The following is a 23,063-nucleotide window of genomic DNA, read 5'->3' as shown; positions in this document are numbered from 1 at the left end:
TTCCCTCCAAAAAAAGGGAAGGTTGACAGCTATGGGTTGGGGTGGGAGGGAAATGTGACCTTCCAGGTCTCCTATCTGACTCAAGCTAAGAGTTAACGATTGGGGGAGCTTCTTAATTATTTTTCTCTGTTATTACGTGGTTATTATGGGAAACTGTCTTACCGAGTCCGACCATTAGTCCCTTCTGACCCCTGGTCCTTCCCACCCCATTAGTCCCTTCTGACCCCTAGGGATGGTGGGAGTTGTAGTCCAACAAAAGTCAAACAAGTTTTGAGAAACACGGCTCTAGGTCAATTTTGTCCACACTGACTGGCAGCAGCTCTTTGAGGACATTCACACCTTTACCTGGAGATGCCAGGGATTGAACCTGGGACCTTCAAGATGCTCTACCACTAAGCTACAGGACTTCCCCGAGTGGGTCTCTCTTCCCTGCAGTTCAGGACTGACAGCCTTGTGACATCACCTGCTCTTTTTGGCCTGGATCCCTTCCAGTCGGGATTCAGGCCTCATCATGGGACTGAAACTGCCATGGTCGCACTGGTTGATGATCTCCGGCAGGCTAGGGACAAAGGTGAGAGCTGTTTCCTAGTTCTGCTGGATCTCTCAGCGGCGTTTGATACCATCAACCATAACATCCTTCTGGACTGTCCTGAGGGGCTGGGAACTGGGGGCACTGTCATACAGTGGTTTCGCTCCTTCCTCCTGGGCCGTGTTCAGAAAGTGGTGGGGGGGGATGAGTGTTCAGACCCCTGGGCTCTCACTTGTGGGGTGCCTCAGGGTTCTGTCCTCTCCCCTATGCTTTTCAACATCTACATGCAGCCGCTGGGAGAGATCATCAGGGGGTTTGGGCTGGGTGTTCATCAGTATGCGGATGATACCCAGCTCTACCTCTCTGTAAAATCAGAACCAGTGAAGGCGGTGAAGGTCCTGTGTGAGTGTCTGGAGGTGGTTGGAGGATGGATGGCGGCTAACAGATCGAGGTTGAATCCTGACAAGACAGAAGTACTGTTTTTGGGGAACAGGAGGTGGGCAGGTGTGGAGGATTCCCTGGTCCTGAATGGGGTAACTGTGCCCCTGAAGGACCAGGTGCACAGCCTGGGAGTCATTTTGGACTCACAGCTGTCCATGGAGGCACAGGTCAAATCCGTGTCCAGGGCAGCTGTTTACCAGCTCCATCTGGTACGCTGAGACCCTATCTGCCTGCGGACTGTCTCGCCAGAGTGGTGCATGCTCTAGTTATCTCCCGCTTGGACTACTGCAACGCGCTCTACGTGGGGCTACCTTTGAAGGTGACCCACAAACTACAACTAATCCAGAACGCGGCAGCCAGACTGGTGACTGGGAGTGGCTGCCAAGACCATATAACACCGGTCTTGAAAGACCTACATTAGCTCCCAGTACGTTTCCAAGCACAATTCAAAGTGTTGGTGCTGATCTTTAAAGCCCTAAACGGCCTTGGTCCAGTATACCGGAAGGAGCGTCTCCACCTCCATCGTTCTGCCCAGACACTGAGGTCCAGTGTCGAGGGCCTTCTGGTGGTTCCCTCGCTGCGAGAAACCAAGTTACAGGGAACCAGGCAGAGGGCCTTCTCGGTAGTGGCACCCGCCCTGTAGAACGCCCTCCCACCAGATGTCAAAGGGAAAAATAACTACTAAACTTTTAGAAGACATCTGAAGGCAACCCTGTTTAGGGAAGCTTTTAATGTTTAATAGGTTATTGTATTTTAGTGTTTTGTTGGAAGCCGCCCAGAGTGGTGGGGGTATAAATAATAAATTGTTGTTGTTGTTGTTAATATTAATATTATCTCTGCCTCTTGGCCTCTCTCCTGCCTCCTCACCTGCTTCAGCTTCCGCCTCTCATTCTGTACTGCTCTCTGCCAAAGACTCGCCCCGCTCACTAAGCCCTGTTACCCCTTCAACTTCCAACACCACCTCTTCCCAGTCTTCTCTCTCTTCTCCTCTGACCACTCATCACTGTCCCACCACCGCTCTCCGGGCTCTGAGCCTTCTTCCCTTGGTGGTTCCCCAGCCGGTTCCTCCCACCGATCCTTGGGATCTAACCAGTCTTTGACGCCATCCAGTTTTCCCCAGCGAGCTTGTCTTGGGCTGTAACATCTTATTCCAAAGGCGAAAGCATCCTCTGCAGCTCATGCTGACCACACTGCCAAACATTGTGGGGATCAGATCACTCCCATCTGCTACAGCTTGGAATCCACAGTGCGGATCTAGAAGGGGTGTCCAACTTTGGTGGATACATTTAATCAGTTGTGTGACGATGAGGACAGAAGAACAAAGAGGATCTACTTTCCTGTCCACCCTCCCTCACAGCACTTCTGAATTTTTAAATTTATTTTAAATGTTTGCTGCTTTTCTACAAAGCACTCTTGGTGGTGTGCAGCAAAGCTAAACTAAAACGACCAACGAAAGAAATAGAAAACCATTTACAAAAAACAAAATCCAGCACAGCAAGGAAATTATTGGTAACAGCTAGAGCAAAACACCCCAAACACAAATCAGCAGATACTTTGTCTGTGGAGGGGTTGGAAAACAGGTTTGTCTTCATTTTCTGGTAAAACATGAATAGTAAAGAGAACAAGTGATCTCCTCTGGGAAGATTCTTCCACAATATAGGTTCTACCACTGAGAAGACCCTCCACCATTCAGTGAAGCCACACACCTTCCTAAAGGACGTTACAGTAGCTGAGGTTTCATAGAATTGTAGAGTTTGAGGGGACTCGAAGGGTCATCTAGGTGACAGGACCATCTAAGCTCTGCTTAAAAGCCTCAAATGAAGGAGAGTCCATAATCTCCCAAGGGAGACTCTTCCACTGTCCCTGGACCTGAGAGCAAGGGTAGGAAGAAGTGGGAGGATGTTCTCCCTAAGGCATGCTAGGCTCAAGACTGCTTAGGGTTTAAAGGTAATTGCAACCACCTTGAATTGGGTCCAGTAGCTTGGTGGCATCCTGGACAGCTGTGGCAATACAAACACCTTCTTTGTGTGGTCTTTTCTGTTGGAAGAATCAGGCCACAAAATTCTATACCAGCTGCCCATCTTCAAGGGCAGCCCCTGCATAGAGCATATTGCAGTAGTCCAATCTACAGATTGGTGTATAGGTATTTTTACATAAAAGCAAGTGACTATTGGACAGCGCCTGCCCCCATCCCAATGATCTCAACACCAAAGCTCTACGGAGTGGAAGACAGAAAGCTTTTTTTTATTAATGTCCTCTCTAGGGAGCCAGACTCGGGTTGCAAGGTGGACATCTCTAGCTGGACGCAAAGTGTTTAGCAGCTCAGCTGCTAGCCTCAGATGTTCAGAGCACCAATTTTGAGAAGAGCTGGGATGAAGGTGTTGGGTCTTTTAAAAAGTCTTTAAAATACGTCCTGCTTGGGGACTATTGCTAACATCTGGAATAGTGGTCAACATGATGCCCTGCAGATGTTTCCATCACCCCTGACTAATATCCAAGCTACAAGGGCTGATGGGAGCTCAATACCTGGAGAGCACCAGGTTGCCTTCCTTTGATCTAGAATGTCCAAGAGGACTAAAACTGCCCATGGTGCGTGGGGCTCATGAACTGGAGGTTGATGGACTGCATTGGTGCTGAGCTTGGGATAGCTATTGGGGCAGGTTGGATGTTCCTGTGGCCTTTGCCGTCTTGCAGGAGGAAAGGTGGCTCGCCGGGAGCTGCAGCGGCAGCCACGCAGGGCACGCTGGTGATGACCATGATGTCTGGCCGCAAGGTGGGACTCGTTTCTTGCGGCGTGGGCAGCCCAGGAGCGCCGGCGAGGGACGCTTTGCTGGCGTAACTGAGAGCCAGTTGCTCCAGACGCCTCTTCTTGAAGAATGCCTGGGTGGTGGCATGCAGTGGCTGGAGGAGGTGAGGGACCGGTTGCCCTGGGTGCAGGAAGAAATCGAAGCCGGAGCAGTCCGAGGGGTCGTACGCCAGCTGCCGGGACGCCTCGCCCTTGCTGGGCCAGGCGAAAGGGAACGGGAGGGTGAAATCTTCAGTGAGCACCCGGATCGCAAAGTCATCCTCTTTGCCAAACTCTTTGTAGGCTCTCTGGATGCTGCGGAAATGGTCCTCCCACCTTTTCATGTCTCCATCGTAGATATCTGGGAAGGAGCCCGGGAGAGTTTGGACCAGCCTCGGGGGTGATGAGGTGGTTGCTGCGGTGGAGCCGGGCAGGCTGTAGACAACTCCGGGAGAGGTGTTGTGTGGAGCCGCCTGGCTAAAGAGATGGGGCGACGGCAGAAGAGGTGGAGGAAGCAGGAAGTCTTGCGAGGGGTTCCCTCCCCCAGGCTTGGTACCACTTCCTGCAATGGGGAGGGGCTTGCCCTGTTGCAGCGGGGCAGGGAGACCTGGGATCCCTTCATCACCTGTGAGTGTACAACCCAAAGGGTCAGGATCGAATGGCAGCAAATCCACTCATTTGCTTGCTGAAGACATCCTACTCTGAGTCTCTGGATACTACAGATATCCTCCCTAGAGCAGTGTTTCCCAACCGGTGTTCCGCGGCACACGAGTGTGCCGTGAGACGTTGCCTCGTGTGCCGCGAGATGCCTGGAGGGAGGCGGGCGAGTCGGGCGGCGAGAGGCGGGGCGGCGGCGGCGAGGAGAGGCCGCGCCTCCTGCTGCTGCCTGGCGCTCCTCCTCGCAGCCGGCAGCGCTGCCTGGGCGCCTCCGCGCGACTCTGCCTCGCTGGGTTTGGTCTCCCAGCAGAGACGAGTCACACGCGCCCCTCCCTCCCTCCCTCAGCCTGCGCGGAGGGAGAGCCAGAGAGAGGCATCGCTCCTGCGCGGCGGGAGAGGGAGCAGCCGGAGCGATGCCCCAAACGAACGCATGGGACCGGAGGGGAAATCCTCTCCGAGGCGGATTGAGCGCAGCTGAGAGAAGCCTTTCGAGGAGCTGCCGTGTCCCCTGGAAACCCCCTTCCCAGCTCTGCCTCAGCCGCCGCCGCCTCAGTTGCCGCCGTCCCTCAGTCCCTCGCTCTGCTGCCTCCTCCCACCCCCAAAGCTTGGAGGTTCCCCAGCAAGGGGGAGGGAAAAAACTTTCACTTTTGTGCGTCCCTCCCGGCGTGACGCTGCGCGCTGACGTCACGGGGCGGGGCTTTAATGGTGGTGTGCCGCGAGATTTTTTTTCAGTAAACAGGTGTGCCGTTGCCCAAAAACGTTTGGGAAACACTGCCCTAGAGATCTCATTTGTGCTGTGATTTAGAGTAAGTATGAAACAGTGGAGAGCTCCTTTAGAACAGTAGGAGAGATTGTCACTTTTGCTGACTTTCTCCATGCTCCAGCACAAATAAGATAAGACACATGCACACACCCACACCCACAACTCTCTCTCTCAAGTCTAGAGGACTTGTTTGAGAGGAACATAGTGACGACCCAAAAGAATGACCAGTTTATCTAGTAAGCTAAACTGACCACCTGTAAATCTCCAGATAGATAGGGCAATAGTTTTGCAAAAAGAAGGAAGATCTCTGTAGATGGAACCAGTGCTTTTTTCTGGGGGGGACGCAGGGGTACACATACCCCTAAACATTTTGTGAATCTAAGTTTGGCCTCATTGAGGGGCAGTATTTCAATATGAGTAGGAAAATGAGAGTACCCCTAAACATTTTAAAAGAAAAAAAATCACTGGATGCAACATATCTCCACACAAAGCTTTTTCAATAGTGGCACCTATTCTACCCAACAGTTATTACTCCCCACCCCTTTCCAATAAAATTTACTGATAGGTCCAAGACCTTTTCATTTACCAAGCCCTTTTAAAGGTGAACTGGATGAATGATAGGCCTTGTCTTACTGGTTTTCTTTTTGTGCTTTATCCTTGAATTATTTGGAGTGTGTTTTATTTTTTTTAGGCAGGGTGATTTTTTGGGGGAGGGGTGCATTGATGTGTATAGCTGAGGTCAATCCTATTGGGCCAGGCAGTTTGTTAAGGATAATAATAAGCCAGCCAACCAGCCATTCGTTCAAACTTGACCTTGAGAGAGTCAAGATGTGTAAGCTTGGAAGTGGGCTTGGCAAATGAAAGCAGGGGGAAAGATGATGACCATCAAAAATAAAGGGATGGATGGATAAAGGAACTTGAGAGAATGTGACAGATGGAGAGTGGCCGATAGGCAATGAAGAAGCTGATGAGAAAGGTGAAAAACTTGGACAGTGTACATGGGTCCAGCTTTCTTATGAGTGGCATTGATTTGTGGAGTCCATCAGCCTTTGCAGGCCTGGACCATTCCAGATGTTTTGGGCTGCCACTGGAGCTGCTGGGAGTTGTTGACCAAACCATCTGCAAAGCTCCAGGTTGGCAAAAGTGGGTCTCCATCATTCCTCTGTACTTCATTTCAACTACTAGTTCTCCTTGAAGATCACACAGTGTTCAACCAGGCCCCTTCTTCTCAAAGAACTCCACCAAGGGCTTCCATTTTGAGAGCCACCACACCTTCCTCTGGGTTGTCCGTTTAGGGTCAGCCAGCACAATTTAGGAGGCTGAATTGGGCCATGGAACTCCCGGTTCCCGGTCTCGACTCTCTTTTGTTTTTCCTACAGCTAGTTGGGCTCTGGCTTTCCCTCCCAGACCCTGCAATATTCTTCCCAGATCTATCACCTGAAGGCCGAGGCGGGTTATCCAAAGTCTCTGGAACTAAGGAAGCCATTGTAACTCATGGGAGGTGGATACGGAAAGGGGTTGGGGGAACAATTGTTGACTATAGTCGCCTAGGAAACTACAATGGCTCTGTGATGACATCACAACAGATGAATGGGGACGAAGGGGGCAGCATAGTGATGCAAACAATGAGTGCTGAATGGGGGGGAAATGGCTCTTTGTTTTATTCTGGTGGTGGGGAAATAAAAATATTGAGGGCTGTTGATGCATGGGGGGTGGGCAGGTGGAGGAATTAATTAAGGGGTGCACGCAAGCGTTAATTTTATTATATTATTTAATTTATAACAATATTTATTAACCACCAACTCATAAAAAGAAAACATGGCTGGGCACCATGAAACCACTACAACGTCTTAAAATAAAGAACAAAGGACCAACACTGAACTGGATTTATTATCTTAATTGTATATATAAACAATAATGAATATTATCCCTGCAGTCTTCCTGAAGATGTTTGGACTAGAACTCCCAGCATCCCAGACTGGGCACCTGCATGAGAGTCTGGGGCATATCCTAATTGTTCTCTAGCTAGAGGGGAAGAAAAGGGTGGAGGAGGAAGTAGAATAAGATAAAGGATATTTCCAAGCCCTCCTCAATACCCTGCAGTCAACTAAAGACAACCAAACATATCCTGCCCCTCGCCCCAACCTCCCTCACTGCCAAGGGAAAACAAAAAATGAATAGAAAGAGAACCTACCCAAGTGATGCTGACACACAAACTTCCCACATACACTAAGTAAAATAATATAAGTTTACTCTCCCCCTCTCCCCCTACCTCTCCTCCCCAAATGTGATGGCCTGGAAATCCGATTCAGAGGCTGAACCGGAGGAATCCCAGCCTGCACAGGAGTCCCCGCCTCCAGGGCTGGCTGAACTGGGGCAGGGCCTTGATTCTGAAGCGCCTGCACTTGTGCCGGATCTTCAGGAGCAGGCACCAGGTGAATCCACTCTGGCTCCAGAGGTGGTTGAGGACTCAGTACCTACAGGTGAGTCTCCCCCTGGGCCCAGTAACCCTTCAGCCTCTCCTGAACTGCAGAGGCTCAGGGCAGAGAGGCGAAGGGAACTGGTTTCTCCCAGGAGGAGTGCTCGCCTTAAGGCCAGGAGAGGCGGGTTTCCTGGGGGCCAGAACCGCCCCTGGCCTCAGAGAAGATAAAGGCCAGTCAGCCTGATCCCAGGTTGCGGGAGCAACGTCGTTGTTGAGTACCTGTTCCTGCCCAGACCCAGACCTGACCCTCCAGTGTTCCTATCCCCGCCCGGCTTCCTGCTTCGGACCTCGCCCCGCTCCTTGTGAACTGGTTCCAGGCTAGTGACCCAGGACTGGACTTTGACTACGCCAACGGTAACCTTCCCCCCGGGACCAGCACACCAAACCTTATACTGTATACTGTATACAATACTGAAATTTCACCTGGCATCACCATGACCTGTGCCTGACAGCATAAAATTTGTTTTCATTATTAAAGGTAAAGGACCCCTGGATAGTTATGTCCAGTCAAAGGCGACTATGGGGTTGCAGCACTCATCTCGCTTTTAGGCCGAGGGAGCCGGCTTTTGTCCACAGACAGCTTTCCAGTTGTGGCCAGCATGGGTAAACGGCTTCTGGCGCAACGGGACACTGTGATGGAAAGCAGAGCGCACAGAAAGGTTGTTTACCTTCCCGCCGCAGTGGTACCTATTTATCTACTTGCACTGGTGTGCTTTCGAACTGCTAGGCTGCGACAGAGCAACAGGAGCTCACCCCATTACTTTGCTGTGCTGTTATAGACCCTTTCCCCCTGAAATATTCATGCCTCCTTTTCTTGATTACATCTCTGAACCATAAAGAATAAAAATAAAACGTCAATTGAAGACCAATGACTTACAAGAACAAGTAGCAGCTTGCTAATCTATCCACTAGGTGGCAGTCATAGATCTATTTTACCTCTCCTTTGAGAGTCATTGGGTTTATAAAGTGAGACAGACAGCTCCGTTGTCCAAATATGAGACATGTATTTAAATTTGCTCTGTTTCCCAAGCAAAAAGGTGTTGTAAAGAAAACTGTTCCTTCTCTTCTAAATCAGGCTTTTATTTCTGGTGGGAAAAGTCATTTTTTAAAAAAATGCCATGTAATATAAATTTAAGCACAACCCATTGTTCGACTCACACTGGGGTAGCATGCGGCTAAGAGTGACTTACAGGAGATGAGGAGGTGAGGCTGGGATGGTGGTTTTCAGCAACTCTGAGATGCCCAGGGTGGCTTGAGTAACAGAGCTGCAGGTGTTGTGGCGGCTGCTGCCTGGCCGTAGTTTAGACCAGCGGTTGCCAAAGGGGGCAGTACCACTCCCTGGGGGGGGGGGTGCACTAAAAGGACAAGGGGTGGAAATCTTGAGAGAACAGCTGCTGCCGGCAGGGTTCTCAAAATTTAGCAGGCAGAGGGGTGGTGCTGTGGTCTAAACCACTGAGCTTCTGGGACTTGCCAGTCAGGTCGGCGGTTCAAATCCCTGCAATGGGGTGAGCTCCCGTTGCTCTGTCCCAGCTCCTGCCAACCTAGCAGCTCAAAAGCACACCAGTGCAAGTAGATAAACAGGTACTGCTGCAGCGGGAAGGTAAATGGCATTTCCATGCACCACTGGGATGAGAGAGTTTGGAATTGGCGGGTTCTTGGTTGGGCGTTTCTGGCTGAGCCAGGGCTGCGCCAGCAAAAGCCCCTCCCCTTGGCTGAGCCCGAGATCTGCTGGCATAACTCCCTCATCCTAGATCAGAAACCGGTATAAGGCCCCAAAGGGGGCATCCTGGCACGTGTAGTGGAGGTGGCCCAAGGACAGGAGAATCTTACACCTGTTCCAACCCTACCAGCTTGATTATGTGACCTGCCAAACCAAAGAGATGCTGCTTCATCGTAAATCAAGCTCCTCATGAACAGAGTTTGGAATTGGAGTTAAGTTAACCCAACATGACACAGCAGCAGCAAAAGTTGTGCCAGCTTTCTATTGTTAGGATTGTTCTGTGAATATTTAAAGGAATGTATTTGGCCAGGCTTTTTGCCGATGGTGGCATTGTGTGAACACTGCGGGGGGTGGGACCTGTGTACATGAGTACAGTTGTATCTTGGTTCATGAACGCCTTGCGACTCAAACATTTTGGCTCCCTAATGCCGCAAACCCGGAAGTGAGTGTTCCAGTTTGCAAACGTTCTTTGGAACCCGAACATCTGACGCGGCAGAAGCTCCGGTGGCCAATCGGAAGCTGCGCCTTGGTTTTTGAATGTTTTCGGAAGTTGAACGGATTTCTGGAATGGATTCCATTTGAGAACCAAGGTATGGCTGTAGTGGGAATTCCACAATCAAATCACACCTGGAAGCACCCTCAGTCTTCAAGAAACCACAAGACCCCATTGCACTAACTTCCAGATGATGGACACTAGCTTTTAATTTAACTAACTAATTAACTAAGTAGATACTGCAAATCTTAAAATTGCTCATCCCTGGATTAGATTAGACTAGGCCTGTGAGTTATTTTGTTAGCTAATAAATGAGCACGGTTGTGCAGGCATGTGTGCAAAAAATTTGGCCGATACTGTAGTTCTTTTGAATGGGTCCAGTATTAAGAGTTTCCAATCTGGAACCAATCCCAGGCGGTGTCCTTTTAAAAGAAGGTTGGTTTTCAAGTCTTAGTGGGTGATAAGGTCTAGTTTCATTCCAGGAAGAAAAGCCGCTGCTGATTTCTGCAGATGGCATCTCTGATAAGCACATACAAGGTCAGTTACCCACATTCCACCCCTGCTTGGTTGGCACGGCTACCTAGAGTCTGCTGAAGCCATCAGCGTTCAGTGGAACAGGCCCCGTTACAGGTGTCACATAATACTTTTCCCGCTTTTGTAAAGAAATAATGGAATCATAGAACTGTAGAGTTGGAAGGGACCTTGAGGATCACTTAGTCCAACCCGCTGTAATGAGGTTGTTGCTGTGCCTCTTGGGCTTGCCGATCAGAAGGTCAGCAGTTCGAATCCCCACAATGGATTGAGCTCCCGTTGCTCTGTCCCAGCTCCTGCCAACCTAGCATTTCGAAAGCACAAACCAGTGCAAGTAGGTAAATAGGTACCACTCCGGCGGGAAGGTAAATGGTGTTTCCATGCACTCTGGTTTCCATCACATTGTTTCATTGTGCCAGAAGCGATTTAGTCATGCTGGCCACATGACCTGGAAAGCTGTCTGCAGACAAACACCGGCTCCCTCGGCCTGAAAGTGAGATGAGCACCCAGCCCCAGTCACCTTTGACTGGACTTAACCGTCCAGGGGTCCTTTACCTTTTTTACCTATGCTCAAGCTTGGAGTGTCACAGTACGAACCCAAAGATTGGAGACTGTTCATTGACAGCAACAAGCGATCACTGAAATGTGTTCTGCTACACAACGGCAACCAGTTTGCCTCTATACCCCTGGCTCACTCGACTACACTGAAGGAGAACTATGAAGCGGTGAAGTATGTGCTGGAGAAAATTGGTTATGATCAGCAGAAGTGGTTTATTTGTGTTGACCTGAAGATGGTGAACTTTTTGTTGGGACAACAGTCTGGCTTCACCAAGTACCCATGTTTTCTGTGCATGATTTCAGGGCATACCAGAAAGTTACTTTTGCACAATTAAAGTGGATTACAGCACTCTGTTGCCCTAGCACAAGAAATCCACTTCAAAACAAAACAAAAACCCAGTCATTTTATGGTAAGGAAAGTGAGAAGTGTGAACTAAACAAAGGATTTGCAGGAAGATGTATAAACTCCACAGAAGCAAATTATTGTAGTATCGCCCCACAAACAAATGAGAATGAATGCTCAAGGAAGACCAGACATAACGGGGGCGGCATATCCTGTTTCACCACTTGAGGTGGAACAGGAAGTGCCATCCTAACCTGCCGCCATCACACTTCCTGTGCCACTGCCGCCACCGGTGTTGAAGTGGTGTCGGCACTGGTGCCGATTTCCAGTGAGATCTCGCAAAATCTCATGAGACTTTGCCAAACTCTCATGGGATATTGTGGAGTGCATGAGATCTCACAAGATCTTGGTGAGATCTTGCTGGAAATCAGTGTGGCTTTTCTGCGAGTGGTAGAGGAGGCAGGGTGTGTTGTGCCTTGGGGGCCCTGTTTTGGGGGGCTTCCAATGCCCATAGCGGCTACTTCACCCCATTTCATGGGTGGGCCAGCCCTGTGACATAGTGTAAGCTTTGTGCAAGTTTCCATACAGAATTCAAAGTGCTGGTTATGACCTATAAAGCCCTATATGGCTTGGGCCCAAGCTGCCAAAAAGAATCCTAAATTCTGAGTGCAATGTCAATAATAAAGGGTTTCCAATAACCCTTAAAGTTTCTGTCTGGGGTTTTCAGTAAACTAACAACTTCTCCAAACTAGTAAGTCGTTTATCTTGCTAATCATAAGCTTGGTCGAGTTTGCAGTTTTTATGTCACTGCAAGTATTAGGTAAGGTAAAAGTAAATGACCCCTGCATGGTTAAATCCAGTCAAAGGCGACTATGGGGTGCAGCGCCCACCTCGCTTCAGGCCAAGGGAGCCAGCGTTTGTCCACAGACAGCTTTCTGGGTCACGTGGCCAACATGACTAAGCCACTTCTGGTGCAATGGAACACCGTGACAGAAACCAGAGTGCATGGAAACACTGTTTTCCTTCCTGCCACAGTGGTACCTATTTATCTATTTGCACTGGCATGCTTTTGAACTGCTAGATTGGTAGGAGCTGGGACAGAACAGCGGCAGCTCACCCCCTCTCAGGGATTTGAACCACCGACCTTCTGATTGGCAAGCCCAAGAGGCTCCGTGGTTTACACCACAACGCCACCTGCATCCCTTTTGCAGGTATTAACTATGCTGTGGTTAAAATGCATTAAACATGGTCTTGAAAACCAACAAAAAGTATCTGTCCCACATAATGAAGTAAAAATATTAAGGGATCCAAATGTGGTTGTTGAAGAGAGATTAATATTCCATTACAGGGGCATTTAAGAGTCCACGTAGCAGTTGGCTCTGGAAGCAGGGTGTCCTTTCCGCAAGAGTGTCCCTGTGATGAATCAGTTCCTCTGACCTTTCCTTCCAGATAAGGTAATTTGGCGACACTCTCAATGGACCCTTTAAGTTTAGGCAGTGTGGCTTGTGGTGATGGGTCAATAAATAACAGCTTCCGAGCCACAGTTCACACCTTTGAACGATTTCGCACCCGGGACGGAAGCCTGATCCCGGGCTAAAATGAAGCTCCCGGTTGTAGCCGCCGTTCTTTTAATCTCTGCACTTTGTGCAAGAGAAACGGATGCACAGGTGAGATGGAAACGGACTTCTAGGAGAAATGCAGCATCAGCTTTTAATTGGATGCTAGTGGGGGGAGGTGGAGTGGGGGACCTAAACCAATGTGAATCAAAAGTGTCATGTTATTTATTGACCAGAAGCCCTTTATCCAGCATTGCTCGGGAATTATAAAAAAATAAAAAAATGAAACTAGTGGTTAAAATCAGGACAGTTTTTAAAGGTTCAGTTTGCCCTCTTGATTCAAAATGTCATCTGGTGCAAACATAGATGAAAACCTGCTCCTTGATCTCAGGAACCATCATGCAAGATTTAGTTATGGTAGCTTAAGAAGTGTCCAAATACATAGCGAACAAACAGTTTGCCAAAATAATTAGTAGATACCTGTGCCTTCCTTCAGTGATGGAAGTCAAGGCACTGTTTATAAAAACCAGAGAGTTTTGAGAGGGCATTTTGCTTGTAAGAAGAAGCAGTGGGGGCCAGTGTGCTAACTCTGCACACACACCCCCCCCCGCAATTGCTGTGTTAGTTGGCTTATCCCAGTTTCTCATTTCTCTTTAGCTCAGTTCTCCAAGTAGATTGCATTAAAGAAAGATGTAATTCTGAAAATTCATCAGCATTTCGTTACGAATTCCTCCTAGATTTTACATGTTTGCATGCAATTTCCCCTAATAGACACATTTCTGCAAGGCAGTACACCTTAATGTAATACATTCTGTATGCTATTTTCACTAATGCTCACACTTTACCCTGGTATTGTGCATGCATGTTTGTACACATTCCCTGGCTGGTAATTTGGAATGGTGACTGCATTTCAGTTTGCGCATTGTTTTGGAAAGGGCAGATTAGGATGGTTTGCTTTTAAATACAACTGAGCTGAATTTCGTCCCCACTCCTTGCAACATGGAAGGTGACTGTCTGAAGTGGGGAGTTACAGATAGGTAGCCGTGTTGGTCTGCCATAGTCAAAACAAAAAAAAAATCCTTCCAATAGCACCTTAAAGACCAACTAAGTTAGTTCTTGGTATGAGCTTTCGTGTGCATGCACACTTCTTCAGATAGAAGTGGGGAGCTTTGGGTTAAAACCTTGTTTTCCCGTTTGTTAATGTCTCCCGATTGCGGACAGGGCTTGAGTCCACATACAGTGCTTCCAGCGAACACAACAAACCTTTTCGTACTCGGATATAAGAGAGTAACTAAGGCAGAACTCCTATGTGCACTTACCAGGGCGTAAGTCCCATTGAACTCAATGGAAGTTACTTTTGACTCCAAATAGGAATGAATAGGATCGTACTGTGAATCCTGCTTGCAAAGAATGGCTTATGTCCCAGAGTCTATTTCAAATTAAATTCATGGAAACTAACAGCATCGTTTCAATTGTTTTGTTATCACAGTGGAATCCTGGTTTTGGTGCCTCCGTAAGTACGACACATTTTGTCCATCTGCTTTTGTTATGCTTTCTCTCAAAAAGGATGCTACGCGAGTAGGATCTGCGACAAAACACCCTCACTTGTTTAACAGGACCAGTCCTGTTCTGGGCTAGAATTAGCCATCTTCTTCCAGGGTCTTACTTGATCAGCCAAAGACCCATCTACTCCAGCATCCTGTTCTCACAGTGGCAGATCAGATGTCTTTGAGAAGCTCCAAAGCAGCGCATTGAGTACAACAGCAACTCTCCATACTTGTGATGCCCAACAACTGAAGGCAGTACACAGCCCTTGTGGCTAGTAGTCACAGAAGCCTTGGCCCTCCACGAATTTGTCTAACTCCCCTTTTAAAGCCATCCAAGCTTCTAACCAGCACTACATTCTGTGCTAGCAAATTCCATGCTTCAGCTATGCACAGAGTGAAGCATCCTCATGCTGGGGAGAAGAGTGGGCTGGAAGTGTTGCACTCATGCCCCGCTTGTGGGTTTTCATGAAAAATAAAATTCATTTTATATTTTGATTTTAAAAGAAGGCATTCCACCTCTTCACACCCCAGGCAGGGATTATCAGCTTACAGGATCCTATCAAAAGCACTGGACCTGCCTAAGCTTTTATTTTCCTCCTGGAAAGGGCTTTTCCTGGAACGATCAGTTTATGTGCAAATAAATTTCCACGTGGAGGCAGCCAAGGGCTATAGATAGGGATGGAATTTCCTGCAAATCTCAGCAGCAAGCTTACCCACACTGATTTTGGGTTTTGTTGTGAGGATGTGAGATGGGCAACAAAAAGGACTGAACCACCTTTCTCTCTTGATCTTTTACAGGTTACTTATTCGGGCCCAAATGTACCTCCCCCACCTCAGCCTCAGCCTCCTCCTCCAGTAAGTATGAGAAAGTTTTCTTCGGGTTATTGTGACTGTGCTATGGGGTATTAAGCTACATAGCTCAATATATAAATTGGTAGTACCTTATTCAGGGGAGGGTGTTTATTAGAGGGTGCAGCTGGAGCAAGGTCTGAGGTGGTCTCTGTCTTCATTCTGTTCTCTTAGATTGCTTATACACCATGCATATAAAGCAAATTTAAAGCTCACACAACCCCCAAATCTTGGGAATTGAAGTATGTTCTGGGTTCTGGGAATTGTAGCTCTGTGGAGGGTAAATTACAGTTTCCAGAGTTCTTGAGTGGTGTTGGGGATGTACGTTTATGCAGCCTTAATTTTGTAATGTTGAGGATGCACGTTTATGCAAAAAAATTTTTTGAATAATATTTGAACAGGGAGGGCATTCTGAGACAGGGAGCCACCACTGAAAAGGCTCTCTCTCTCTCTCTCTCTCTCTCTCTCTCTCTCTCTCTCTCTCTCTCTCTCTCTCTCTCTCTCTCTCTGTCTGTCTCTCTCGTCTTCACTTGGTGGTTCTGCTTGGCATCACTGTAATTTCATTGTGAAGATGTGAGTGTGACAAATAAGCTATGCATCTCAATCTTTTTCAGGGTCCTTACGATGGCCAAAATTCGGTAAGTATGAGAAACGCTACCTTGGACGCTTCAGGGTATCAGACAATTTCGCTCAGTTTATACACCTTCTGATAGCTACTGAAAAGGTTTTCTCTCTGACCTCCAGCCACCACACTGCAGATGGAGGGGGAACCTGGAGAACGACCTTTCCCAAGGCTGATTTGATTCCCCACCTCCTTCCCAATCTTTACTCCCCTCTTGTTCCTGATGTAGATCTTTATTTCTCCCTTGCTTGTCATGTCGCTCTTCACCCACCCCTTCTTCCCTGGTGGGCCATTTTGTGGTTTGGCTCTGGTGGCAAAATGTCTTGGGCCGACCCTGGCTCCAGAGCGCACTTCATGCTCAATTATAGCTGTTTGCGGCTCCCTGTCATTGCATGGATGCGCCAGACAGTGGCTGGCCCCAGTTTTTTAAGGACCTGGACTTGGCCTGTCAATACGTGCTGTGGTTCTGCTTGGTTTCATTGTGCTTCTGCAGTGGTGATGTCTGGTGGGCAAGAGACAGAACGGAACAACTTGCTTACGTATCTTGGTCTTTTTCAGGCCTATCTCGGTGTCCAAGCCCAACCTTGGCAGCCTCAACCTCCCCCAGTAAGTATGAGAAACTATGCTTTGGAAGATTCTAGGTTCTTTGATATGGGGTGTTAGACTATGCGGCTTGGTTTAGATATCACTTAGTAGTACATGGCTCAGAAACTGAGCATTGAGAAATCAGCTGGAGCGGACTCTGAGGCAGCCTTCACTTGTATCCCTCTCTTCGCTCTCTTAGTTCTTCAGAGTTTTTGGTAATAATGGTAATGAAGGCACCAGGAGGGCTTCCCTGGAGAAGGCAGGGAGTCACCATCAAAAAGGTTCTCTCTCTGGTCTCCACCCACCACACTTCAGATGGAGGGGTTGTCCGGAGAAACGCCTAAGGTGACAATCTCAGTTGATACAAGAGAAGGCAGGCAAGCAGGTATTTGGGTTAGCACTTTTAAGGATAAGAGTAGCACTTTGAATTAAGCTTGGAAACTCATTTTAAATGGAGCGGAACTATGTAAGGATGCTTAAAACAGAGTTCACAGACCTTTTTGCGTGTGAGGGCCACATTCCCTGTTCATCAGCCCTCTGAGGACCGCATGCCAGTGGTGGGCATGGCCAAAACGAAACCCACACAGGTGCTCCAGGTTTCCCTGCTTATTTGGTGAATTTACAATGTATCCAAGGCACTGATACCCCCAGCTTTAAGTCAAAAAGAGTGACGTGCAGAAATCTCCTTCAAAGGCAATCCTTGCCCCCAGACTCACAATCTAAAAAGACATGGCAATCTAAAGACAATCTAAAAAGACCAGAGATTTACAGAAGATGGGAAGAAGTAGATGAATTATTTGAAGAGCAACTGTAATCAACAAATTACGCTAGTAGGACTACAAGAAGTTTTGTAAGGAGAAATATATGAAGTGTTACAAAGTAGAAAAAGATAGAGATATTGGTTATGAGTTTGAAATGTAACAGGGAAAGTAAGAAATGCATACTAAGAGATTAGATTGGAAAATTTTCAGACAGGACTGATGGAAGTCAAAAAAAATTGAATAAGATGTAAAAGTATGTTTAATTACTGTTGAAAATGATATGTTAAAAAACCAATAACATTTATATATATAAAAAAATAAAAAATAAAAAGCCATGGCACATGAGGAAAGAGGACTGGGGAGGGATGAGGGAAAAGCAAGCTCAAGCACAAGTTCTTCAAGTTACAGTTACCAAAGTTCTGCCCATGATGTTATCTCAGATGCACCAGTAGACAGATGTCACATTTCCTCCGTATAGTGTTGTTTCATTTATTTAACAACCAAAGGGTGGTTATAATGTTTATCTAAACACGGCCCTGTTCTGTGCTAGCTGCCTCACGCATAACTCACACATGCAGTCTGCCTCTAGCTGAGCAACAGCCTCCTGCATAAACTGCACGGCAGGCTTCCATTTGAAATATAATAAACCTCTTAAAGGACTAACACCACACTCCCTAGGCGCAGAGTCTATCTGTCTAGAAGAGCACCAATTCCTCTCCAAGGTCCCTAACAAGAAGACCCTGGGAAGAGCCTGCCCCTCTACTCCAGCATCCTGTTCTCACCAGATGCCTGTGGGAAACCTACAAGCAGGATCTGAGCTCAAGAGCCCTCTTCCCTCCCATAGTTTCCAGCAACTGGTATTCAGGAGCAGTTTATGGAGATGTGTGTCAGGCCAGAACTGTGCGTCTTCATCTTTTCCAGAATTATGGCGGTGGCCCAAAGGGTTGCCATCTTGTGGTTTGGCTCAGGTGGCGAAATGTCTTGGGCCAACCCTGGCTCCAGAGCACACTTCATGCTGAATTATAGCTGTTTGCGGCTCCCTGTCATTGTATGGATGTGCCAGTGCTGACAGTGGCTGGCCCCAGTTTTTTAAGGACCTGGACTTGGCTCGTCAATACTTGCTGTGGTTCTGCTTGGTTTCCATTGTGCTTCTGTAGTGGTGATGTCTGGTGGGCAAGAGACAGGACTGAGCAACTTGCTTACGTATCTTGGTCTTTTTCAGGCCTATCTTGGTGTCCAAGCCCAACCTTGGCAGCCTCAACCTCCCCCAGTAAGTATGAGAAACTCTTCTAAGTTCTTTCATATGGGCCATCAGATTATGTGGCCCAGTTTAGTAGTTCATGGTTCAGGGTGGTCAGGAAGTGCAGCTGCAGCAGACTTGCGAGGTGGTCTTCCCTCTCTTTGCTATCAGTTCTCAAATGTCACCTGTGTGATATTAATAACGGTGCCAGGGGAGCCTTCCTTTTAAAATGTGTCAGGGAGGGGAGATTATTGGGTTGTTCTTCTTTTTATTTTGATTATGTGTTTTGTGTTTTTATATTGTGATTTTATGTTGAGAACCGCCCTGAGACTTGCAAGCATAGGGTGGCATACAAATTTAAATAATAATAATAATAATAATAATAATAATAATAATAATAATAATAATGGCATTCCAAGGTGAGGAGCTGCCACTGAGGTCTCCAGTAACAGTATTGGATCCAGGTTTACTCTAAGCCCACAAGACTGTTCTTCCAAGGGAGTACAAGCCTACAAGGCCTCCATCTTCTCAGGATTCAACTTCACCCTATTGTTTGTCATCTAGCCCGAAACTAAACCCAGGACACCAGTCCAGGGTTTGACCTGTGGACCCTGAAACCCGCCCCCCCATGGGAATATTTGGCCCTCTGTGGTGATAAGTTCCTCACCCCACCATATTTATTTATTTTTATTTCACAATGTTTATAGGACTCTTTTGATTGTCGTAAAACCTCTAGGCAGCTTGCAAACCTTAGGGAAGGCGTGCCCATATATTCAGTTCTGATTGCTGTGGGAGAAAGCAGGATCAGTGAATTTATCTTTTAATTTTCGTAGCAGGTGGGCTTGTACGTTGGCTCCCCTGGCCCCGTGAGTATGACCACTTCTTTGGCCTCCTTGTGTAATATCCCCATTTTAACTTATTTCAGCTGGGTGGATACACTCACGAGCTCTTGCTCGATTTTCTTGGAAGGTGGAGCTTTCTGACTGACATTAACAATTTCCCCTTTCCCCCCCAAGTCCAGAAGAATCTGCTTGAGAATATATTCCTTGTGCAGGAATGAAATTTGTGCAGTGGGAATCGGTGTGCTCTGGGCTGAGCTGATGCCTCCTTAGAAACGCATAGATTAGTGAAAACACGACACAAAATACATTCTGATAAGCAAAATTGTACGCAAACGTGAATATTCGGAGCACTAAAATACTGATTCATTTCCACGAGGACTTTTTCGAAAATTGCAAATGTTCAGAACCGAAGTTTCAAAAAATGACAAGCTGATATTGACAGATTTGCCTATCCTGAACTACAAATCCTCCCTAATGGGAATAGGGACTGGGTTATTTATTTACCATCCAAAACATTTATACCCTGCTTTTCCTGACCAGATTAACTCAAAAGCTGGGCTTGTTGGAACAGGGATGGGCAAGGGAAATGTGTTGGCAACGTCAGGGGACGTTTGGGTTGGCCATGGTCAACAGCAAAGCCAGGCGTCTCCCAGCCGTGCTGCCTTGCCTCGTCTCGCCTCACCCAACAAGCACAGTACTGCCACTGCCTTCACCCCACCACTCACAAGCCACTTCTGCATGCTGGCTTGGGCTGATGGGAGTTGGAGTCAAACAACACCCCGAGGTCACAGGTTCCCCATCCCCACTGGGCCCTCTTTGCTGTAATGGTTTGGTAATAAACCAATCTCTTTGGAGAATCTGCAGTCACCCAAGTGTTGCCCACTGTAAGCCCCATCATCCCTGGCCATTGGGCATCCTGAATGGGGCTGCCAGAAGTGAGAGGCCAACAAAATTGGGAGGACCACAGCTTCCCTATCCTTGGCACAGGTGGAAGCACACCTGTCCACCAATGATTGAGTGTCATGGGACACCTGCAACAACTTGGGTTTCTGTGAACAGGCTTCTTTTTAATTCGAAAAGGGAAAGAGTATAAATTACAATAAGAGGGAGGAAGATGCGTTTCTCTCATGCATCCAAACACGTTTTATACATATGTGTGTGTGTGTGTATATACACAAACACCCCATCACTAATATTTTAAAAGCTGGGAAGAGGAGGTGCCATTTGTTTTCTAAAAAGAAGTTTGTGGAAACAAAATCAACAATTCTTTCTTTCTTTCTGTAGCAGGGCTCTGGCTACTCTGGCAGTCCAGGGGCTCGTCCTTACCCTCCTCCTCCTCCCCCCCAAAATGGCTACCCTGGCTCAGTGAGTATGAGAAGTCTTTTTCTGTCTTCCCTATCTTTTCATAGAAACCTTGTGAGCCGTCTGACCCTAGTCCTACCAATTTCCATGTCATCCTTCTGTCCAAACAAGTGCTGCCTAGGACCCCAGCCCAAAGCTTTGGGCAAGGGTCAGTTATATAGGCTCACCAATCAGTGTGGTGTAGTGGTTAAGAGCGGTAGTCTCGTAATCTGGGGAACCGGGTTCACGTCTCCGCTCCTCCACATGCAGCTGCTGGGTGACCTTGGGCCAGTCACACTTCTTTGAAGTCTCTCATCCCCACTCACCACACAGAGTGTTTGTTGTGGGGGAGGAAGGGAAAGGAGAATGTTAGCCGCTTTGAGTCTCCTTAAAGGGAGTGAAAGGCGGGATATCAAATCCAAACTCTTCTTCTTCTTCAGTGATCCACTGGGTTGCCAGGCCAGAATATCCCAGACCCTGAGACTTCAGGCCCCAAACCTGAAACCTAGGGGTGGTGAAATATTGCTTGAGGGATTCCATGTCAGCTACAACTCCTAAATAGATCTACCTGAAACCAACAAGCATGTTTAATATGCATAGGGATTGTTTCCAAGAATAAGACTGTGTTTAAGGTTCAGGGCACCTAAGCAGTTTCATTTCTGATGCAGAAACAAACAAGACCAGATGACATTTTGAATTTTATTTTTCTAGGATGACGGTGGACAGAGTGTTGATGCATGGGTAAATAACCTTTATTTACATGAATTTGCGAATTCTCCTTGTGCCGGGTCTCAAACGGATGTTTAGGTCTGTGCACCAGGCGCAGCTGAGTCCTGAATCAATTCAAGAGGAACTGGGAGTTGCTTGAGTTGGGCTGAGATAGGCCTGGATGACTGTGGACCTGTCTGGGTAGCTCAAAGCAATCTGGGGTTGTCAGGGGGAAGGGCATCAAGTGGGAAGCAGATGCAAGCACTGGGCAGGGAACTGGCTGGATTTTCCTGGGAGAAGGTAGCCTCTTTGAATAACCAGTGTCTCTTTCCTTCCTAGTGGGAAGAGCTCATCAACAGTGTAGAAGTAAGTATTGAGAAGAGTCTTCTTTCTCTGGCTTTTTCATACAATCTCAGTGCTGAGAAAGAGGTTAGCTAAACAAAGAGAAGTGAAGTTGGCTATTAGGTTAGATTGTGTGTTTATTTGAGCCACTCCCATCTAGCAGGTAGCATGCCAATACTTGTATCAAGATTACCTGGGTCCAAATCTCAGCTAGGAAATTCCCTGTGTGACCTCTTGAGCAGCCGGGTCTACCTCACAGGGTTGACATGATGATTAATAGGGAAGATTAGTTAGCCTGTCCTGAGCTTTTTGAAGGAAGGCAGGTTGAAATGGAACCTCCTCCTCCTCCTCCTCCTCCTCCTCCTCCTCCTCCTCCTTCTTCTTCTTCTTCTGCAATCACTCGTAGCCGAGTAAGATTGTCTTCCATAAACATGGTTTTAAAAGTGAGTCCGTAAGTGACTGTGGAGGCCAATCCTGGATCTACATGTCCTTCCACAGTAAGGATACAGTGGTACCTCAGGTTACATACTCTTCAGGTTACATACGCTTCAGGTATGTTTCTAACCCAGAAATAGTGCTTCAGGTTAAGAACTTTGCTTCAGGATGAGAACAGAAATTGTGCTCCGGCGACGCGGAAGCAGCAAGAGGCCCCATTAGCTGAAGTGGTGCTTCAGGTTAAGAACAGTTTCAGGTTAAGAATGGACCTCCAGAACGAATTAAGTACTTAACCTGAGGTACCACTGTATAGGTTTCCGGTTGGGAGTTGATCATGGTGAAGGTTTGCCAAGCGTGCCTTCCTCTTAGCACGTTTCTCCCTTTCGTCCTGTTTTTGAGCATCTTCAATACTCATGACACCTTTGGTAAAGGCTGTTCTCCAACTGGAGCGCTCACAGGCCAGTGTTTCCCAGTTGAAATGGAATATAAGTGAATGGAAACCATCCCCTTTTAGTACTGCTGTTCAGGATTCCCTGGAGCTGTTATTTACATAAGAAAAGACCATGGGCTTCAAGTGAATTTGTGCAATTAGTATTTTGTCCAGTCTCTGGCCAAGGCCCTTAGAGTCCACAAGCAATTCTTTCTGGGGGGGTGTGTGTATGAGCCTGAGCTTCTCATTTCTCTTGTGAAGCCAACAGAAACAAATGATGAATTTTTACATGACTACTACTACTACTAATACTGCTATTATTTGTAGAACGAGTTTGGCGGCAGAAGACAAGTGAGTATAAATCTCATTTCTCCAATTGTGAAAGCTGTAACTTGGGGAGGAAAAATTGCGCATATAAGTAAAATGTCTTAAGACTTTATCGGGCTGGTAAGGGACTAAACATTAAATGAAAAATAATAGAATGGGAATCTTGATGTGGCTGG

At 47.4% G+C, this 23,063-nt stretch overlaps 2 protein-coding genes and 1 long non-coding RNA gene across 3 annotated transcripts; 2 read left to right on the top strand and 1 right to left on the bottom strand.

The window, feature by feature from the left end:
• Positions 1-3,179: 3,179 nt before the first annotated feature.
• Positions 3,180-6,799, bottom strand: LOC309376535 (uncharacterized protein C8orf90 homolog). Its single transcript, XM_081922941.1, has 2 exons — positions 6,613-6,799; positions 3,180-4,380 (listed from the first exon to the last, which is right to left on the bottom strand). Exons 1-2 carry the CDS (start codon positions 6,659-6,661, stop codon positions 3,545-3,547), a joined length of 885 nt encoding a protein of 294 aa, XP_081779067.1. The 5' UTR covers positions 6,662-6,799; the 3' UTR covers positions 3,180-3,544.
• A 6,036-nt stretch (positions 6,800-12,835) lies between these two features.
• On the top strand, positions 12,836-15,261 carry LOC309375743. Its single transcript, XR_014171022.1, has 3 exons — positions 12,836-12,969; positions 14,348-14,371; positions 15,204-15,261. It is a non-coding gene; the product is annotated as an uncharacterized lncRNA (long non-coding RNA).
• Positions 15,262-15,847: 586 nt separating this feature from the next.
• Positions 15,848-21,753, top strand: LOC309375869 (uncharacterized protein; the record flags this gene model as incomplete). Its single annotated transcript, XM_081921787.1, has 7 exons — positions 15,848-15,892; positions 16,391-16,482; positions 18,445-18,492; positions 19,296-19,328; positions 20,589-20,669; positions 21,357-21,386; positions 21,693-21,753. The coding sequence occupies 7 exons, from the start codon at positions 15,848-15,850 to the stop codon at positions 21,715-21,717; spliced, it is 354 nt and encodes a 117-aa protein (XP_081777913.1). The 3' UTR covers positions 21,718-21,753.
• Between the last annotated feature and the right edge of the window lie 1,310 nt (positions 21,754-23,063).

This window comes from Podarcis melisellensis (genome assembly GCF_964234715.1).
Source record: "Podarcis melisellensis genome assembly, chromosome: 8".
In the NCBI taxonomy this organism is placed as follows: domain Eukaryota; kingdom Metazoa; phylum Chordata; class Lepidosauria; order Squamata; family Lacertidae; genus Podarcis; species Podarcis melisellensis.
This window is presented reverse-complemented; position numbering and strand designations above follow the sequence as displayed.

Excerpts from the sequence above, each read along its gene's own strand:
- LOC309376535 (XM_081922941.1), bottom strand. The coding sequence starts at position 6,661 with ATGGCTTCCTTAGTTCCAGAGACTTTGGATAACCCGCCTCGGCCTTCA. Across the intron at positions 4,381-6,612 it reads TAACCCGCCTCGGCCTTCAG|GTGATGAAGGGATCCCAGGT; the intron begins GTGATAGATCTG and ends GTACACTCACAG.